We start from the raw sequence: 22629 nt of genomic DNA on the forward strand, positions 1-22629 counted from the left end.
AGTTCCCTCAGCTGGAGCTACGTAATTTTTACATTTTAGTTTAATTCAACTAGTAGAGACATTATATCTGCATAACAATACAGTAATCTAATTTTCCTATTTAACTTTTCTGCTCACTGCTATGTTCTTAAATTCTTTACTACCACATAGACAACTTACTGAGAACAACAAGAATTGGCTTTACTAGAGGGAATAGAGGGCAAAACTGAAGCAGCAGAAGGCGTTGCCTATTACTTGCCCTAAAGAAACATGAAAACCACCAGAGAAAGAACTGTCAAGTAGCTGGAGATACATCCAGGATCTGCCTGTATTAAAACATTACTGAAATGAAGACCAAAACTAAAGCACAGTTTTCCATTTTATCATTTCTATATACCCTATACAACATGGAAATAGACACAGGTCGCATAGCATAAGAATTGCATTATAGTCTGCCTTTAATTTTTAGGTGTTAATGCACCTGTAACCTGCAAACAATGATCTATGACATTTGATACACTAATACCAGAAGTGTTATTGTAAACCATTCAATCCTCAAGGTTAAATAATCATCCCTCTCAATTTAAAAGAGATATATTTACACTACATTTCACTCTGTCCACATTACACTAAAAAAAGTACATAAACAATTAAATAAATAAGTGATTTTAACAAAATCCCTAAGCACTAAACTAAGAAGAAGCCTGACCACATATGTATTTCCCTTAGAGAGAAAATGCTATCCTCTACTGAAACGCTGCTCTAGATATGATGGAAGAGTCACACTCCCAGAATACCAAAGAAAAATAACTTTCTTTTCATTGATAAGCAGCTAGGAAAAGATGGCACCTTTTTACTTTCTTGGTTCTGCTTTAGGTCGTAACTTCATGTTATGAAGATTAAACATCCAAAAACCTTAAGGGCTCAAATGTTAGTGTGAAAAAAGTTGAAGGAAGGGTTATAACTTTTCCTCACTTAAACATTATAATGAATACTGACTAGAAAGCAAATACCAAAGATGCCACTAGCCTATCACATTTTCAACCTTCAGAAGACAGCTGTAAAAAATAAAAACCCAAACAAAAAACTCACAACCCTCTCCTACTCCCCCCCCCAGTGCCACCTCTGATAGAAACTTAAAAATCAGTGTTTAACAGTAATGAGTTTAAATACTAAAACTTAGAAGTCCTATAGGGCAATATAGATTTGAGAAACCTCATAGAACCTCTTTAGGAATGAGGTTCTCTAATTCACACAACAATAATTTGAGAAATTTGAGGTTCAGTTAGTATCAAACATCATTATTTCTAAAGGGTTTTTCCCACACAGATTATATGTCAAATAAAATTAACCCCAGAGATGTAACATGATCTTATAATAGTTTGACTAAATTACAAGTTTTAAAGTAGACAGCCATCAAAGTAAGGAGAACAGGCAATCATGAATTCAGGAAATGTACATTGCCCCATAGTCAGCTAATGGCAACTTTAATAGGATGTGATGGATTTTTCTCCACCAGGAGAAAATACTGCCTGCATTTTTGCTTCAACAACCCACGCCAGCTGACTAATGGAGTTATATTTTTGTCTCATATGAGGATGGTTACTTGCCCATCCTCTAGCAGTTGCAGAATGAAACATTAACAACAGCTGTGGGGTGAACAGAAAAGCTGCTCTATTTGGTAGCCAAGATCCAAAGTACAGGCCTTTCCTCTCCAACAGTGGGAGCTCATTTTCTGTCACAGGGTGACAAAAAAACACAGCATAGAACAAAGCCACTTTTAGGGCCTGAAGTAGCTAGCTGAAGAACTTTTAAGGAATAATACATCTTCATGGGAAAAAAAAAAGTAAAAGATTCACAGAAATTAAAAGTAGGGTACTTGGAGAGATAAGTGCCCTTGGGAGCTTAGAAGTTGGTGCTGAAAAGAAATACTGGTGGATCCAGACAGGTTTCTTTAAACAACTCTTATCAAATACTATTAAATATAAAACTCTTTAGCTTGGCATACTAACAATCCTAATCATAACAGACCAATCCCAAAGAAACACTCCTGCCATGCTACTGAATAATCAGCATATGCTTGCAACTAGAAACATCTTTTTATGCAAACACTTGGGCTTCAGTCCTGCAAAAATTTAAATATATCACTCTGAGTAGACCTACAGATCTCTGTGGAAGTCTGTATCACACACATAAAAGCTAACACATATTTATAAGTCTTGCAGGATAATTGCTTTTGGCAGAATATAAATAACATTGCTCTAATGTGTTTCAGCATCATGGTCTCCTGCTTTAAGAGCCAGACATTCTGGTGAAGCCTGTCATTCTTCATATAAAGAGTGGCAGCTGTATAGCCCACAGAGACATTTAAACTTCTCTTTGCATTTTCTTTAAAGTTTCAGAATAGTGTTTGGGCATTCTTTTAAAGTAGCAAGAAAGCTAACAAGTGAAGCTGATAAAAATTGCCTGAAAATGCTTTCTTACTAGTGCCATGGATACCACTGGTAGGACTGGAAGCAATTCTTAGACAAACTATCTATAGCTTCCAACTCTGCCAAACAGAACATCAATTAGGCTGTGGAGTTTACTAGGTATTTTTCCAGAACTCAATGCACTGCGCATCAGGGCAATAATTTAATATGAGAAGCAGTCTTAATAAAGGATTCTAATGTTCACTGTACTATATACTTCAATGGAAAACCTTAAAAATCTGCTACAAGAAGAGCTTTCAAATTGCAAGACAAGCATCTGAAATAATTTTAGAAATTTAATGCCAGCAGTTTTCCTAATTGATTTTTAAATGTGTACCTAAAACTAGGCCCCAGATTTCTCTCCTTGTCAGTCTTTTTTATTTTTTTTTCTTTCAGCATTGTCTCTATTGCCTTTCATTTCAACTTCCAACAAGGATAGACAGGAGCAAAGAAAATTAGCTTCAGGTTCCATCAATGCCATTGAGAATTAAAAGAATGGTATATATCACCTACTGCAAGCCCCAGCTGGAACAGCAGACCTGTCTTGGCAGAAGGTCCAGCTTTAATTAGGGGCAAAGAATTACTGTATTTGGTAGACATTACAAAACTTTTGCTGCCCTTACAGCAGCTTTACTTTTGCTCTTCCACACTCCTGCTCTTATTTGCATTTGATACCTTCATCTCTCTAATACCACCTAGAAAAAAGACTTTACAGCTAAGGAATTGTTGCATGCAACAAAACCAGCCCTGGTATAATTTAACTCTAGTCCAACAACACAAAAAATGTAATTTAAAACACTCAGCAGCTCTCTCAAACCCATATGAATTCACATTTGTATTAAGTATTGCCTTGGCCCAAATAACCAGTTAGAATTTCCTTGAACTCAACTGATTTACATTGTGCACTATTTGTTTTCTGTACAAAAATGACAGACCTACAGTTAAGTGGAACACACAGGTAAATTTTGAAATACCTAACTTTTAATCAATAAATCCTTTGTTAGTGCCTCAATTGCATCTACTGTAAAGCAGCATCTTAAAAAAAATACAACAAAGCACACAAAAAAAACCAACAAAAACTCAAAACAAGCAAACAAGAAACCCACCCAGTTTCCAGGTATGAATGAATGACCTTTGACTGAATGGAGCCTGAAGGAAAGTGACACAGGCAATCTTCCCCTTACTTCATGAGGTTTTTGTTCAAGGCTAAAATCCAAGAGCACCAGCACCCCCCAATGCCTTTATCTGCTAAAATACCACCTTAACATCAGAAAGAAAGCAGTTGACACTGGCATGACCATGAATTCAATGCATTTCCTAACCAAATTGAATTGCTAAGTTCTTCCCTAGAACATCATGCTTACCATTTTCCCGCATCACCTTATTCATATGGTTCTTATGAGACACATGGTTTCAAGAAAAGAAATACCCATGCAGTACATAGATACTGAAATACTTCATTTAGATAAGACTAATTTCAAGTTCTACCATCAAGCATGAACAGCAAGTTACATCAAAAGATTAAAACTGCATAAACTGGCATAACAATTTCAGTTCACTTGAACTTAAAAGTGCCTGAAAACACAACACTTGAATGAAGAACAGATAAACCACCCAAACCTAACTTTCTGCTAATGTCAATGAAGCCCTACCAAACAAGCACATGATATAGTTCCCCACCAAAGAATCCAGAACAAAATAATATATTTCAGCTCAAACCTACTAATGAGGAAATAGATGCATATGGAATTTAACCAAGTTCCATAGCAAGGGGAAAAGTCAGAGAAAGGATGTCAACAAAAATTTTTGCCAGATCCTTCATAGCAATTCATGTTTTTATGTAAAGCACGATAATCTTCAGGTAACAGCAGCATTAAGAAGTTAAAATAATAAAATACAGCACTAAATCATTATTCATTTGTGATGCTCTTGGAACACTGTCCAAGAGCAGATCTCTAAACATCTATTGAGTTTCTCAGACATTTTCAAAGGGGCATTTCCAGTCTCCCAGAAAGGAGAAACTTATCTGACCCCTCTGTAGTCTTACAACAGCTCTGAATCATCATCTGTCTTGTCAAAACTTCCCCAAACCATTTCAAAGCACAGATCTGTTTTACCATTAAAAAGCAAACAAGTGAGCATTTAAGTTCAGTAGATTTTAAATAAATCTACTCCCACTCTCTCTCATTCACTGATTTCAACTGTAAATTTGCTTCAGTTGCTTTAAGAAGGGACTATTAACTATATAGAGACAAAGTTATTTTGTGTGTCAAAATGATAGCACCAGTACTCTTATATTTAGTGAAACTGGATTTGTCAGTGTTGATTAAACACTGTGCATTAATGGAATTCTTTTATTTAGAGTTTAAATGGCTTGTGTACTTATATAACAGTAGCTTATTCTGAAATACTTCACAGGTTAACAGAAAGTGTCTGAAAAAAACCTCAAACCAAACCCTCAAACCTATCCTGAAGAGTTAAGTATTTCTAATTATGTAGGCTATCAGAAACCTTTACAACAAACCCACTGACAGCACATATCAGGTATCATATCATCACAAATCTTCATACTGCTTGGGGGCAGGGGCATTTACTTACATCTCTTAAAAACACCCACAGAATTATGAAGATCTGCTTGTGAGTACCCTTTTCTATGTACTTTCACAAACGAGCAACAACTTTGAGACTCTTCAGAGTCACAGATAAATAATTTTGTGTAATCACAAGGAATAGGACTAATACTGAATTCAACTTAACTCCTGTGGATCTTAGAACCTCACTTGGTAGCAGCCAAGACTGAGCAACTGCAGCACAAGGATAGTACTGGAATGAATAAACCACACACACAACATTTTCCTTTGTGAAGAAAATGGTACATAATGGAGCTCAAGAGACTGAAGATTAATGAACCTAATTTTATCATTAGGAAAAATCAAACCTTAAAAAAAAAGATAGAAGGAATACAAAAAACCTCACTACTTGTACTGCAAGAGGCTAGAACAAATTCTGATCGTACCGTCATGGAAGTTAAAGGCATGCAAATAGTAGCTGGCTATTTAAAGTCTGAGAACTATTGATCTGAGCTTCTTGTGATCTACTGGAATACTGCATGAAGAAAGGGTTAGACCAAAAGACTTTCCTACTTTTTGTCCAGCATTGTTATTGAAAAAGAACAAATTACGAAGACAAACAGGAATACATCCTGACAAAATTATTTGCTGAGTTATAGTAAGAACTCATTGCAGAGGAAAGCAAGATCACTCCTTTGGAGAACACCATTTCCCAGTGTAAATAAAGCTAACTGAAGTTATATCCTACTGAAAACATGATACAACCAATTAGTTTTTGGTTAATGATAACATATTGAACGGCATCTTTCATTTCAACTGTTAAGACTGAATTCCACAGGAATGAAATATACTGTTTTATTCTTTAGACAAAATAGGGGAATCCAAGTATTAACAACACTGAAAAAAACTGCCTGTCACCAAATACACCACAGATCATGGACATTAATGCTAATGGGAAGTGAGAGTTATGTTTTCATCACTGTAAAATACATAGGGGTAAAAGTGAAGAAATAAAAAATGCAGAAAACAATTTCTACTGTAGGACACTACAATTTCTGCACAACCTGATTGTAATTACCTTCAAAACAAACCATGAAGCAATCGCAGAAAAGCTGATCAAAATCACTCTTGCCCTTGAGAAGTGTCACTTGATCCTTCCCCCTTTGCCATGCGAAATACAATTAGGATCTCCCTTGCAACTTCTCTACTGAAATGATCTTTCACTGAAGTACACAGCAGAGATTTGGATCATCATTTCTTATTTGGGATGCTAAGTTGATCCAAGCTCATACTGAAAGGAGCATGAGGATCTTAAAATGAGCTAAAAGCTCTTACTTCATCCACTGAGCTTCAGTTGTGGGGGTCAAACTCAAGAAGCATAGATTTGCCAAATAGTATAAAAGCCAATCCTGTATCTGCCAAGAGCTACTCAGGCCTAAAAAACCAGCTGAAATAACAGACTTGATAAACTTATTGCCAGTTATTCCTCAAGTCTAATCCATACATTTTAGTTTTTTTCTGAAAAGAAGCTATACACATAACTGTAGTTCTACTTCAGAAAGATTTGTTTGCAAGTATCAAAAAATCTGAATTTTCTGTATCAGAAAAGTGAATCAACATTGATTTTCAACATTTCTGTAATGTCTTCTTCTTTCACTGAAGAAAAGAGGATGAATCTGTAGCCTGTGGGAAGCATTCTTTCCTTCCACAGCAAACACATATTTTTATTTGGGTTATATTTTTAGTGTTCCAAAGTGGTAAAAGATAAGCTTCTTGATAGCATGGCTCAAGGGTAAAACCCTGGTATTAAGACCTGTAAGGATGCTCAATGGGCCAGTGAAATGTCTCCAAGAGACACTAACCAGTGGCTCACTTTTCACAGAAGCTTTTCAGGATAACCTGTGTGAGAACACTAATAGAGAAATACTCAGAAAAAAATGCTTCCTAAAAATACTAAAAACAAACCAAAACCTGAGGATGGCTAAAAACCCACACACTTCAAAACATGGAAAAGGTAAGTCACTTTCAGCAGTAACAAAACAATGAAATGAAAAACAAACCAAAAACCACAAAGAAACAAAACAAACAAAATAATTAATGCAAAAACCTACTGGTTTTAAAATGTAAAGCAGAGAAGGGAGAACCTGAAAAAGCTCCTCTAATTAGAGAGCCAAGCTTATCAGTTTTCTCCTAGTTAACCACAATTTACTCCAAAACAAGGAAAATAAAAGGCCTCAACAGGAAATAACACTATACTAAAATGCAGCACTCTAAATTCATGTGTTGTTCTGGAATAGCTTCCTTGAATAGACCTGTTCTTCATCTGGAATTCAACTAACAGCTGAAGAAGAGCTCATGCTTTCTACCTTGCTTCAGGGAATGAATGTGGACATGTTCTCCTTGTGCAGGATTTTCAGGCAGCTGTAACTGAGAAATGAAAGCTTGTGAATTTACGTATTGCCAGCCCAGGTAGTTCAAAGAATGAGGTTTGTGCCAGTGACAAACATGTTTGCCCAAGCATCTCCTTTATACTATGCAGAACACCCTAAATATATATAATGGAAGATACTTTAAAGTAGATAAGACAAGACTACTTCACCTTCTGAAACCATTACCAAAAAGTCATCTTCGCCCCTCATATGACCTGAAAAGAGGGAAGCATGTAATCCCATGACAAGATTCCCCCAGCCTTCCTGCAGCCAAGAGACTGGGGTGCAGGTATGGTCAGAGACTCAGTTTTCCGTGCTCCAGGCAGATGCTTAACTGACTTCTGCAAATCCTCTATTACCTAACATGGCTTGTTAACATGCACGATTCTTCTTCATCACCATAGTAACAAAGCACGTACATTTTAAGGTGCATATGGGGGCTCTTCTAGAGGATGCGTCAAGTTGAATACACCTAAGACAATATAAGATATTTTAAGCTAGCCCCTTTCAGTACAAATTCAGAAAGCATGAAAGTACTGTGCTAGAGATCATCACAAGACTGCTCAAGCAGTGGTTACACATCCATTAAAAAGTTTTCTGGAGGCTGAAAGAAGCAGAAGGTGAAGCAAAATTCTGTCAAGACACTTACGGGCCTTAATGCATTGAAACAACTGTGTAATTAACAATGGCCTGATTTACACAAACTTCTTTGGGAAACAACAGAGCACAACTTAGTAAAAGATTTTATGAACACAGTTTACCTACAAGTTTCCCCACCCCTGCAAAGGGTTTCCCAAAAAGGAAAAAAAAGGGAAAAAAGATCCAGATAGAAAATATATTTACTCATTAAGAAATGACAAGGAACTGGTACTTTCATATCAATGAGAGCGGCAAATACCTTGCACTTACAGGCCTGAACTATGACACCATTCCTATAGGACACATGAGGGACACCACAGAAAACCCAGGCTTAATGGCAACCCTTACATGCGGTGTCTCCACTGCAAATAAACCCATACATTGTTAACAGTCTCACTGGCACTCAGTGACTTGCCACATTGTGATGCATGTGTCTAGCATGCATGACTTCTCATAACAGATGCCATTACTGCCTTAAAAGAACCAAACCAAAATAAAGTTCAACATAGCAAACATATTATTCCCTCAAATAAACTCAAAAAACTGGAGAGAGATTCCAAACTGGTGGGGAAAAAAACACCAACAGCAAATCCCCAACTTCATATAATGATTAAGAAAATCCCATTAGCAGAAAGGATATAAGAAACAGCATGCTACAAGTCTGGATGCAATAACAGCAACATTACCAACGTTTGAAATACTCTCATAGTTGAAATCTGAAGATTAAAGACTAAAATCAGACTAAATTCAAGAAACAAATCTAACAAAAATCCCCTAACAAATCTGTCAGAATACTGCTTTACTTTTCAATATTAGTATTTATGGAATTTTAACGCTTACCAAGATGCAGTCTTCCATCACATAGAACCACCTGTGCAAGACCAGAAGACACAATCCTCCTCTCTGGCACAGGAGGAGAAGTAAATGAGGCAAGGGGTTGAAAAAAATTAAAATTGACCATTTCCTGATATTGACGGTTTGAGAGCAGAACCCGAGCAAGCTGGTTACAACCCTGTATCTGTCTTGTTACCAAAATCATCAAAATTCATACACCTGGGCCACATGGATTATATTTGCACAAAAAATCTCAGTTCTCAAACCCAAAAATTCTCAAGCATTGAATTTTACAACTTTGCATTCCCTTGGCATGCTCATTATGTCCAACTGGTACCAGCAATCAATTCTTCCTAAAAATCTTCCAAAATTAGAGACAGCAATGCCAAATTTTTTTTTGCATCATCAGCAGCACAATCATACATCAGTAGCACAGATCAGTGTAATCTGAATCACAAGCAGAACTTGTAATGAGATAGTTAACTACCCCCTGAAGAGGGCACAAACATACCTATCCAAAGCCTATCCTACTATGAAGCTTCCAAATTATTGTTGGTCCTGTAGCGAACAAAGACCAGTAATTATCAACAACGACTAGCACTTACAAACGTATAGCTTTCTTACATAAGGTCAGCTCCATATACAGATTAAGAAAACCCTCAGGATTTTCCATTTTAAATGTACAAATCTCAGCCCTAAATCCTGAATTAACTTCTTTACACCTTTTAAAAATGTATTCCTGTTCAAGGTTCAACATATATCAGCCTCAATCACAGGCCTCATATTAGAACATGCTGTATTGGGATCCAGAATAAGCACACCATGCACAGAAGGAATACCCAGGGCTCAGAATGCTTTATCACATCTGAGTGGCTAAAAAGTTTCAAAGAAGCTGAATAAAAATTCTTAAATCAGAGCAGGTGCTGTACTCCCACCTTTCACTACCCCTACTTAATCCTTTCAAAAGGCTAAGGAGAGAGAAATCACTTCTGCCCTCAAGGTTTATACCACTTCACCAAAACAGTTCTGCACAATTTCTGAAGGAATAAAAACACCTGGCAGGAATCCTCACTGACAGCTTACCAGTTCTGGGGTTATTTAGGGAAGACAGTCAGTCTCAGTAACATTTTTTTAATAAACTTGGCATTCTATTTCAGTAATTACTTGTTTCATTAATGAAATTCTTGATGCTTCTTGTTGGTACACTTGTTTGCTGACAGCATTTGACTTAAAACTGAAATAAACCAGTTTCATTTTTGCTTTGACAAACTTCAGTTTAGTGTCTCATCTAACCAGCAGGAAAAGGGTGTTTGTCAACAGTTGTCAGATCACCTTGGGGAAGGGCTATTCATTTATTACTGTTTGTCTGGAGTTTTTTTTAAAAAAAACTCAAAAAACCCCAACTCTTCCATGAACTTTAATGACACCTGCTCTCACCAACCATTCCAGTCAAAAACTGGCTCACAAAACCATTCAAGCCAAACATTTGGGCCACAGAATTCCTTCTGGCATTCTGAATAGGTGAATGTTAGTTAAACTTGCTATAAGAGAATTAGACTTCCTTACCTAATGAAAACATCACGAACAGCAGCAGTCAAGACCCAGGAATGAATACATCGGGGGGTGGGGGAAGAAGAAACAGCAGCTATACCACCCAATTTTTAGATGTTTCAATGATACTTATTTGGTGAATTCTTGCATAGTGTACACATGAAAAATACTTCCTTCTGAATGGAAGCTTGGTATCAGACAGCAGTGCTGAATGAAACACAGTAACTGATGAAGTTTCTATGGTCTGTTTTCCCTGTTTGAATTATTTACTGTCATATGACAGTGAGTTCTTACAGAGAAAAATGCTTGTGAGTGATTTCCTTTCACAGAGAGATTAATTTACTGTCATTATATTGGGACAAAATTAATAATAGTAATAACAATAGTAACAGTAATAATAATAATAGTATCATTCATCATAATCTGTTTTCCCCATCTTAATTGGAGCATTGGGAGTTAGGGCCTGTATGTAGCAAGTGAATTGTTATTTAATCAGAATCACACTTATAAACAAATTCTAGCACTCAGCACTTAAATAAAAATTTTTTGTCCCTCAGCATATCTAAAGACTTGTATTTTCTTCTTTTTCTTGTTCATATGTAGGAGAAAATTAAAATAAAGCAATATATAATTAATAAACTAATATATATTTTTAAACAAATTGATATCACAGATACCAGAATGAATATAACTGTAAAGATAAGCTTGAAAGGATTAGAAAATGCATGCACTTAAAATGTCTGTTTACTTTATACAAGTTCAAGTGCTGTTCAATACCACCGCAATCTTATAGATTGATTCCTTCGACACCTTTCAGGTAGGAGGGATACTGTGCTTATGCTAGTATGACATACCATAAAATAATTTACCATACGCAAAATATTATAACTTTATGAATGAGAAAAACCACAGGGAATAACGACAGCCAACAGATTTTACTAGACCATGAAAAAAAAAAACCAACAAAAAAACCCACTTTACTTAGAGTACAAAAAACCAAGAGCAACAGAATTATGTATTGCTATTGTCTTAAGTCTAGTTATACATGACAATTAACAAGAGCATTCAGTCCTCTTCTCTCTGCCAAAAAATAAGCATTGCTGAAGATGGGAGACACACCTAACAAAGTATTAGAAAGTATAAAAAAATGTTGCAAATGTGTTTACATCTTATTGAATTTTAATATCAAGACTTTGCAGCACATTAGTTGCCCATAATTAAATAGATATGTAATAACAAAGTGCTTTCAGAAGAGGTATGAATATTTTCAAGGGAGAAGGGAGCACCAAATTTTATATTTTTAGGGAATATTAAATTTTTGTTTGCAATCAATTCTAGCTATTCCATAACTGTGCAAACTCTGCTGGTTAAAATTTACTTGCTAAAGTATTGTTGCACTCTAGAACAGAAAGGAAAGAGCAATTTCCTTCTTAAAACAGCCATAAAGAAACTGGGATCCCGAACAATATGGCAACTTCCAGATATCTTTCAAATTCCTTCAAGTAAATTATGAACGTTCTGAGGAAGAAGAGTAGAAGGGAGAGAGCAAACATTTAAGCATTTGAACAACAGCATTTAAGACAACATACACTCTACGTCATATCATAGTCACTTTTTTCGAAAAAAAACAACAAAAAAGACAAAATTATTTCCTTCATCTTCTTTTAAAATTTGTGTTAATACTCTGAAGAGTATTTATTATTTTTGGTGTTTGTCATAATCCCATTAAGTCATCACCTATAGACACAATTTCTCCAGATCTACACAAGAATGCGTAAATAACAAACAAAACTGCCAGCATTTACCCCCAAATGCACCGGGATTGCCCTCAGCTTTAATTCTGTGACTCCTGATCATGTCAGGATATATTCTTTTCAAGAAATATCTTTACTTTTAGAAGTCACAGTGATGTCCTCACAGTCACTTTAACACATCAAGAGCATTACATTTTAAATGAACAAACAAGAGAAACACTCGGCATTCTTGAATTCAAATATTATTGCAAGCTCCAATTATGCTGAAACATCCAAAAGCATTCTTCTGCAATATCACAGTAATCAAGGACTGTTGCTAAGGTGAACCTTTTTTAAAAGAAAAAAGTAAAAATAACCACCCCCCCAACTGACTTCAGATTATGTAACATGCAAATTCAGTTTCACCTTCAAAATAGTGTCATACAACATAAAGCCAAACAGACAGCAAGAATCAGTTCATAAGGAAAAGCCTCCCAAGGTCTCTCTAAGCAGCCTTCCCTCAAATGAAAGTATATCAAAATTGCAATGATTTAATATAATCAAAAGGGTTAGAATATGTTTTCCTTTTTTTAAAAAAAAAAGAAAAAAAAATAGTTCCATTTACAAATTCCTTTCATTAAGGGATGAAGAATTTCAGTCTATATGTGCCCTAAACAGCAGAAAGAAAATTAGCCTGCTGAAAAGTGTTAAAATCCTCTCAGAACTAATAAGCCCAAAGTAATAGGCATTACTTTCTGTGATACAATTTCATATTCATCTTTCAGTTTTTGGGCTTGTAAGACAAATTCAATACAATTCTGTAGCACAAATGAACTACAAAAAGTATTTTCATATATATTGAAGGAAGACATGAATAAATACCTTATTTAAAAATTTAGTTCACCTTTACTTTTCCAAATCAACGCTTGATGTTTATAGCAGCATAACCTGAGGCATTAGAATATACTGTGCTTAATTTACAACCTCTTTAATTAAATTATCTTGGAAAATGAGTATATTTATGTGGTAAAACAATCAGCTTGTGACATTCTGAATCTGTGAAAATACAGTATGTAAAAGCAATTCTGAATGAGTGAAGAGCAGTAGCATTCCCTGAAATAAAAAGCGGCCACCTGCAATACAGAGGAAAATAAACAAGCCAGGAAAGCAGTGCTCCTACTTTTCGATTGCAGCAACTACGACTCCATCTTAAGCCTGTCATCATTCATCCCTACTGAATGAGGGCTACACAGCGCAACAACTATTCTGTTTTCCCTAACACTGAAATTCAGTCAGATTTCCACACAGCAATTAAAACCTGCCTTTGGTACAGAGATCACTGACATGACTCCTTTAACATTATTATGTTACACTGCATGAGCAGCAAATTGACCCATGAGTCCAAAAATTCTACTAATTCCTTCCTTTAAAAACTGATTGCTTTTGGGAGTATTTTGTGTTGATGCCGACCACCCTGATTGCAAAACATCACTGAGGAAGAAAAAGAATAAAATTATCTGGAGGTATAGAAATACTTTCATTTAACTAATACCTAACTGACAAATAAATTAATATCATCACAAGAACAATGTAAAAATCACCAATGAAGACTTATCTGTAGTAATCCGAATTTGTAAGGCTGCCTTCCATTTGTTCATGATCAAGAAGAAACCTAGTAGTCTTTAATGTAGCTTCCTAATTAATCTTTCCCACCACCACTGAGAATTTATTAACAACTGAGGTCAAACTCTAGACACCACAAATATTTATATCTGACTCTGTAAAACGAGGTTTTAAAAACAAAGAATAACACTCAATTACCAGAATATTCTTGGTAGCTACAGTGACACAAAATACATTGCAAAGTACCCGTATTCACTCTTATATGCCGAAAAGACTGTTAATGAACTCAAGGCCATTGATGTCATCAATTCTATTGATAAAATTAAACACGGTGAACTTGTAATATATGATGAATTTCAGTTTGCAGATCTGTCCTATTTTCACAAACAGTTTATCTGGCATTTCAATCATATTTCCCAGCCATTTAAAGTGACACGCTTGTGTTATGTGCAAAAGCAACCACAGAGAAATGATGACTCTGGCCACGCCAAAATGCTGTCAAAAAAAGCAAAGCAACCGAGAAACATTTTTCTTATTTTTCTTCTGATATTTTAATAAGTGAAGGAAAAAAAGTCAACAAAAAAGACAATCTATTCTTTAAGAAAAAGCATAATTTTTAGTACTTTGTAACAGTATTTATATAAAAATACATTTATTTCCATAGCATCACTGAATAAACTCAAAGCAAATACTGTTTATGAGCTTTCCTTTCTTGTATTAAGTAAAGATTAGCAATATTTCAGGTATTCTCTTAGGCTGTACTAACAACAAGCCTCCTCTACTCCATGAATGTATAACTAAGGATCACCTCAGTGTAATTTGTTTTGTTAAGAAAATGGAAAAGCATACTCATGAGCAATGAACATCACCATTTTAACACTGGCAACCACAAAACAGTTACATCAAACAAATACATTGTCTGCTCTGGGGATCCTTCATCTATAAATTTTACTGTGGGTTTTAAAAATTTTTAATAAATTTAAAATCAAAGATAATACATTGCCCTCTACACAATTTATGTCATATCAAAAATATTTCTGGTATTCTGATATTTCAGAGGTCTCTTTAGCCACGGCATAGGTTAAGGAGAAGCTACAATTGCTAATCTGCTGTAAAATTCTCAAAGTAAACAGACTTTTGAAATTAAAAAATGAATCGCAATGTTGATTTCTTTCAATTTAGTTGTCTTTATTGTCACCTGTATTTTATAATAGGCAACATTTTCAGATACCTCATTAAGTGTAACTGACTTCCTTCTGCACCATGTTGATCTCTTGCAGATGTAAGACTGCACTGTTCAATAAAATGTAAATTACTCCAAATGGATTAATACACTGTCTTGAAAACACGTTCATAATAATGAATTTGATTTTCAGTATTCTATTTTTGACTTAGTATTCCTGAAGGGGAAAATATTTCAACATTTTCTGAATAAACTCTTCTTAGTTTAAATGTAAGATAGTACAGCGAGAAGGTACTTCTGAATTAGTACTGCTTTATAGGAAAAGGATAAACATAAACCATAAAAATAAGCCTTTCTCCTTCCTCCACATCTCCCTTTACAGTGACTTCCCATGCTCGCAGCCATAAGCCCTCTTTCTGCTGCCCTCTCCGATAAACCTGCCGGCCTGGCTGCCTCTCCCTTCCCATGCAGGTCTGATCTGCGAGGCTGCTGAATGCAGACACTGTACTGCACTGTGAATGGACAGCCAGGTATTTTATGAATGGAGCGGATCACGTGCTCCCAGCACCTCCCCGAGCTGATATTTCCCACATAACTGTGTCAACAAGCAGCGAACAGCACATATTAATACAGCAGGTCCTGGAGACCTTCCCCCGCCGGCCGCGGGCCGCAGGCCGGCCCTCGGCCCGGGAGCAGCCGCTTCGGGCGCTCCGCAGGGCAGGTTCCGCCGCAGGTCAGCGGTGGTGACAGCAATTCTTCTTTCGTAATTTTTTTTTTTTTTTTTTTTTATGAATGGAGATTGTGGTATGCAAATGAGAGCGATTCACAAAAAAAGGAAACATGGCGGCGGCGGCCCCGGCTCGCAGCCCCGCGGGCGCCGCGGCGGTTCCCCCCGGCCCGGCTCCCCCCGGTTCGGCTCCCCCCGGCCCGCTCAGCGCCGCGGGCGGCAGCGCCCGAGCCCCGCTGGGCTCCGCGTCCCACGGGGCCCGGCCCGCACCGCTCCCCGGGGACCCGAACGCCGCGTTTGGGAAGCGCACGGGAAGGTGCGCAGGCTTTGCTCGGAACAAGGCAGCGAAATGGGAAATCCATCTTTCCTGCCGGAGGAGCCCCGTCCGCACCCTGCCTGTCAGCTCGGCTGCTCCCCGGCCGCTCACCGCTACCGACAGATACAATGGGCGCAGCGCTCCCTCCCCACCGCCATGGCCGCGGCCGTCACCGCATCATTCATAAAAATCAGCCCGAGCAAACACCGACATCGCAAATCGCAACGCTACGGCTCCGAGACCGCAGCAATCAACTTCAAACTTCCCGATCACAACAAAAGTTTCAAAATACTTTATATTCCTGTTTCAACGCTATAAAGATCTCGGATGTTTTCTGACAAGCATTTATCGCCTCCGTCCCAAATGTATTTCAAAGACTGATTACATGCAGGGGAATACAGCCGCACAACACACACGATCTCCTCTGGATTTCCTCCAAACCAGTCACAGTAAAAATATTAGGAGATCTTTGAACTATCCCTTTCCTCTCTGGGAGGTGGGGAGGGGGAAGGGAAAGGGGAAAAAGTCCCAAGTGCTCATTAAAAGGAAAAAAAAAAAAAAAAAAAAAAGGGAAAAAAGGGCTTTAGGGTAGGTTTAAGCTGTATTTACACTGACTGACTCATCCAATTAAAATTCAGGAGCAGTTTCCTGCAGGATGAAGCTCCCACACTAGTTTCCATGTGAAATATCTACAAGTAATAGGATATTATCAGAGGTAGTACGTGCCGACACCTCTCTGGGCATTTCAGACCCGTTCTCCCCCTCCAAGACACCATCATTACCTGCACCGTTTTCTACCGGGCTTTAACTAAACCAAGCTTTTCTGGCCGGCAGCTCGTAGTCCTTCCAAAGCAAGCTCCCTTCACAAAGGGGGAGCTTCTGGGCTTCCATGTACGCGAGCAGAAATGCGCATTCCGCGCAGGGGGAGGACAGCACACGTACGTGCGCGGGCAAAGGCCCCGCGGGGCGCGGAGCCGAAGGGACGCGTCGAGCCCCATCCCCATTCCGATCCCGGGGCGGAGGGGAGGGGGAGCACCGCCACTTACTCGTTAGAAGTCGCCGTCTCTTCGCTCATTTTCTCCTCACCACGATCCGACAGGCACACGGAGCAGCACCGACGCAGCCAGGGCGCAGCCAGAACTCACCAGAAACTTCACCATTGTTACCCCCCCCCGGTCTGCCGCCCCCGGCCAGGGCACGGGCCGTGCGGTGAATAAGGGGGGGGCGGTGGGGGGAAGGAGTAGGAGAGCGGTCTTTATCCTGGAAACCCGAAATCCTGTTGTCCGGCGGTGCAGCGTATTTCCCCTGTCTTTGGAGACGATGATGATGGTGGTGATGGTGAAGGTAGTGGTGCAAACAGAAGCAAAAACCACGGATCTTCTGCTACTGAGCTGCTCCCGGTTAGAGGGGAACAGAGTTGTGGAGACAAGGGAGGGCTCCCCGTCGCAAAAAGCTGCACCGCACCGTCCTCCCGCTGCAGCTCATCTCCCGCTGCAGCCGCCTTCGCTGCTGCCCTCCTCCTCCTCCTCCTCCTCCTTCTCCTCCTCCCGCTGCTGTTGCTCGGCCGCCTCCCTCCCTGCCCGCCCGCCTCCCGCGCACAGCCGGGGCAGGCGGCGGCAGAAATTCCTCCAGACACCGGAGCCGCCACAGGCCGGGGCAGGCGGGGAGGGAAGGGGAAAAGGCGGGCAGAGAGGCTCGGCGAGGATCTCCCACCCCCTCCAAAGCGACGCCGAGCACTGCGGAGGGAGGACGCGCCGGCCCCAAGGAGAAGGCTGGCGACGGGGGGAGGGAGGCGTTTTAAACCAGCCTGGGGGTGGGAAGGGGGGGGACGGCGGAGAGCGAGGATGCGTCACGGCTGTTTGTGTGAGGAGAGGCGCGGGGAGGAGGGGGGGGAGCGGAGCTGCCAGGGCGAGAGAGGAGCCCTCGGCTGTAGGATGAGGGGGAGAGGAGGGAGAAAGCCCGCGGGGAAGTTCAGCGGCGGCGCTTCCTCCCCGGCAGCAACTCCATTAGCGGCCGCTGCCGCCGCCTCGGCTCCTCGCGGCCGCCCCCGCCTCCTCCTCACAGGAAAACTGGGCGGAAGCGTTGACTTCAGGCTCCTTCCGCCGCCACAGCTTGATCCAAAATAACCACGGGGGAAAGGGAGGCGGGAGAGGAGGGAAGAGCGAGGGGAAAAGTAATCCCCTTGACCCACGCCCGCCACCGGACGGCCTCGCGCCGCCGCCCTCCCCGCGGCGCCCGGCGCTGCCCGACGCTCGAGTTTCCTGAAAGTAGTTCCCTCCCCCTGGCGCTGCCTCACGCGCTTCCCGGGGAGCCGCCGCCGCACACGCACGCACGGCGCCGCGGAGGGATACGCGGGCTGCCCGCTGCCGCGCTCCTTCCTGCTCCGAGGGCGCGGGGCCGCCGCTCCCGGGCCCCGCCGGCTCCGCCGCGCCGGGCGGTCTCTGCTCCGAGCGGGGCCGCGCACAGCCCGGGGGCAGCCGCGGCCAGGGGAAGGCGTCCCGGGAGCGGTGGCAGGAAACGGGCCGCCGGTGGCCAAGCGGCTGAGCCCCGGAGTCTCCGCCTGCGGGCTGGGCTCCCACTCTTTTGCTACTTTTTTTAAGCCGGAGTGAGCGCGGCCGCGAAAGTGCGGCTCTGTCCGGGGAGCGCGGGGGGCCCGGTGAAGCGGGACCCCCTGCCCGATACTTGCTCCGGGCGGCTCCTCCCGGAGCGCCCGCCCTCAGCCCCCGGGTCCCGCTGGGACGCGAGCGGCTGCGCTGGCGAGCCGGGGAAAGCGGCCCCGGCAGCCCGGGCTGCGCTGCTTGCGGCGGGGCCGTGCTCTCCGGAGAAAAGCGTGGAAGAGCGCGGCTGCTTTTGTAGTTACTTCCCTAGCTCCCTAACTGCGGGTCTAAGGGAGTGACTGCACGGGAGGGCTCGGGTAAGCTCCAGTTGTCCCTTTTTATAACTGAACGCTGAAATGGAAGCATTTGCAGTTGATTTGAGTAAAGCAGTGAAATCGAGAAGCAGCAGCAGCCAAATCCCTTTTCAGGAACTTACATGGTAAATGTGCTGCTTGATCTAATGAAAAAGTGGAGCAGAGCTGCAAACCCGGAGGACTCGAAAATCATGAGTCAGACCATCAAGTAAATTAGGTTATAATAAAAGATTATACTGTGGTTTTGTCTGTCGGTTGGATTTTTATTTCTTCCTTCTTAGTCTTTGGATGCACGCTTGCCAGCTGATACATTTCATTGTCCAAACTTCATGGAGAACCCAAAACATAGCGGTGGTGGTGCTGCTGCTGTAAGACATCACTTTCCCAATGTACATTCCATTATCCCAGGCTTCCTGTGTTCTTCCTCACTTTTTCACAGCTGCTCTCTAAGAACCTTTTCTGTCAATTGGAACCTCATTTCATTTTTTCCTGTAAGATTTTCTTTCCGTTTGAAAAAGATGGGCAAGCTCCCCTGGCCATAATAATGTGTCTGATTCCCACACTACTGTTGATTGACTTTTTCCCAAGGAGGGGAGAGACAGGAACATGGGAAATCAGAAGGAGTTTTCACCATTTCAAGGGAATCTGGAGTGCCTCACACCTTGCATCATTTGTTTGAATGCCCAGAAGCAGGGCATTTGTGAAGCATGTTTGTTAAGGAAATCGTTCCTTTTCACTAAGCATATACAGTTTTAGTCAGATTTTTATTTTGTGGAGTGGTTACTTAGAACATTTTAAACAAAACATATTTTTATCTTTCCTAGAAGGGAAGGAAAGGCATGTTTTATTTCTAGATAGTTTATGTTGCATTATCCCTATGGATTGAAATCCCATGTTTCTATAAAAGGGTTCTACCATAAACTTAATGGTACGATTACAGTAAACTACTATCATGCTTTCTCTGATAAAAGCACTAACGTGTTTCAAGAAGCACACATCTCAAACCTGCAGTATTAAAATTTGTTTCTTTATCTAGGAGGCTTTGGGGAAAAAATTCCCAATTCTCTTGTACTTTTTTTTTTCCAGAAGAGTACATTCAAAAATGGAACAGTTATTCATGCCACAACCTCATCCAGATACTAAAAATACATTACAAACCAAATTTTATATAATTTTAAAATTCACAGGAAAAGTGTTTAAAACTCAGCTGTGGGCACAATACAATATTCTACTTAGCAGTAAGAATCTTTTCAGAGAACTTCCTGTCTTGTGACTGGCAGCATAATGTGACTTCCTGCAAATTTATTTCCCATTTTCTTTTGGCTTTAAAGTTGAAATACTTAACATTTTGTAAGTTGTTGTTTTGATTAAGTCAATTAACATGATTCTGTACAAGAATGCTCAAGAATACTTCAGTTTGTCAGATGGTGATATAGCTCTATTCACTGCATCTGAAGAATGAGACACTGCTGACTAGGTCATTAATCTAGGTGTGTTTTTTATTCTAATTCCTTAAATATATTTAATGTAAAAAAAAATTTCATAGTGGCAATTCAATAAAATGAACTGTTTTTTAATGTACCACAAATAATTTTAAATCATTTCAATCTCCTTAAGGTTTTCATGAGTGTCTTTATTAAGAATAAAAGTTGTATCCAGTTGTCAACTGAAAAATGTGAGACTCATCCTGGGCTTCTATTTTTCTGTAGTAAAACAGAGGTAGTAAGGGGAGAAGGACCCACTGCTTCTTCACCTGTGGTAGGCCCTTTGACTTCTGCAAGCAGTCTCATGCAGCAGGATGTGAATCAGAGGTCTTGCAAGCAGTTTCTCTCCCTTTACCTGAATATCCTAAAGAGGACAGAAAATCTTCTCTGATTTCTTGATCCTGAAATCCTGTTTGTTCATGTTCCTCTGTCCAGGGTAGAAAGGTTGAAGAACACAGTCCTGGAGTACTGCTGTTACTTTCCTGAGCAGCAGTTGGTTTCAGGGCTTTCCTGGTCTGATTCTTTTGAGCAGAATTAAGTGAATTAAGAATTAAGTGAAGAGTGTTCCCAATGCAAATGGTTTATTTTGGTAGTATGTGTGAGTCCCGATTGTGCAAACAAGTTAACTCTAAGAAGGAAAGCTTCTGTTACTCTATTCACTAGAGCTGCTGAAATGTACTCACTTTTTGTTGTGGGTACAGAGGTGACTCCTTAGCTAAGGACAAAATATGCTTAGTATGGAATAGGGCAAGTAAGGTTAAAAATCATTACTTTCTACAGTGCATTTGATGTTTTGCTATATCAAATGCCTCTTAAGTTGCACTTTACAAAAGCTAATTTATATATCAATGCCATTGCTCTGCTGTAACATTTTGGTAGCTGTGGAACTTTTGAAATGAGAGCTGGGGAGGCAGCCGTTACTGCTAAAGCAAAACAAAGGTAATATATGTTATTAGGAAGCTATGTAAATAACATACAAGAAAAAATCCGAGTAAGTTTAGTGGGCTGACCCTGGCTGGACACCGGGCACCCACCAGAGCATCCCTGTCACTCCCCTCTGCAACTGGACTGGGGAGAAAAAATATAATGAAAGGTTTGTAGATTCAGATAAGGTCCAGCAGAGAGATCATTCACCAAATACCATCATGGACAAAACATGGACAAAACATAAACATTTGGCCTAGTCTTATTTGCCATTCCTTGAAACGGTTCCACATGTGTCTGGGTCACCTCTTATGAAAGAGGTGGTCAGGAGTGGCCATGAGTGTAGACTCAGGACTCTGAGTCTGTGGCAGAAGAATTATATATAGATGTATTATGGAGGTTAGGTTGCATAATTCTGATCTACATGGCATTCACATCTTAAAATCCATAATAGGATCAGTGGAAGTTAAGTAATGCAATCCAGATTAGCCAGTCATTGCAGAACTTAAGTGACCAATTCATGGGTCTAAGTCCTAAATATGACAGATTTGAACTCTGACTCTACAAAAGACTGTGATGCTTATGTTTGTATCCAGATGCTAATGATACATTTACAAAAAAAAGAAGGTCAGATGGATATTCTGTCATTTTGTGGAAAATTATTAGAGGTCATTTGGGAATCTCTTCTGCAGTAGCTTTCATTCGCAATCCTAGTGTGAGTTAAAACACTGAGTGGTCACTACACACATCTTAATAAGGATTTAGCTAAACCAAGCTGATTAAATCTATATTAGTATATCAGCAAGTCAGATTTTGTTAAGTTCTAAGCAGAAATCCTATTACTGCATATGGGATAAAAATTGTTTGTTCTACTTGATGCTGCTGACTCAAAAAATGTTTTCCAGCAGGATACAAAACAATGTAAGGGTCAAATCCTTATTAATTCTAATGTATTTGTGATGGATCTAACTCATCATAATATCAAAGTTTCATAAATTATTCCAGATAATGATTTGTAATAACCTAGAACTATCTGGATAAAAATTCCTGCTACGTGTTGTAAAGATGGAGACCCAGGTGGGAGGATGGGGAACACATCTTGTGATGTTGATGTGGCAGATGTGGTTGATGTGCACGGTAGTGGCAGTGGTGATCTGTGCTATCAGTTGTTCAAGAAGTTTATTCTATCCTTTTTGAGCATGCTCACAGGGTACCTTGGGATTAGTATATGCTTGATTTTGGTGATATCTTACAT

General features: G+C 40.1%; 1 protein-coding gene across 1 annotated transcript in view; it reads right to left on the reverse strand.

The window, feature by feature from the left end:
* The window catches only part of SPRED1 (sprouty related EVH1 domain containing 1), a 57985-nt gene extending 40446 nt beyond the window's left edge, over positions 1-17539 (reverse strand). The window contains exon 1 of the mRNA XM_015631126.3: positions 17102-17539. Coding sequence (XP_015486612.1) covers positions 17102-17130 — 29 coding nt within the window. The 5' untranslated portion in view covers positions 17131-17539. The remainder of the gene's footprint in view (positions 1-17101) is intronic.
* Positions 17540-22629: the final 5090 nt, after the last annotated feature.

The sequence above is a fragment of the Parus major genome, chromosome 5 (assembly GCF_001522545.3).
Source record: "Parus major isolate Abel chromosome 5, Parus_major1.1, whole genome shotgun sequence".
In the NCBI taxonomy this organism is placed as follows: domain Eukaryota; kingdom Metazoa; phylum Chordata; class Aves; order Passeriformes; family Paridae; genus Parus; species Parus major.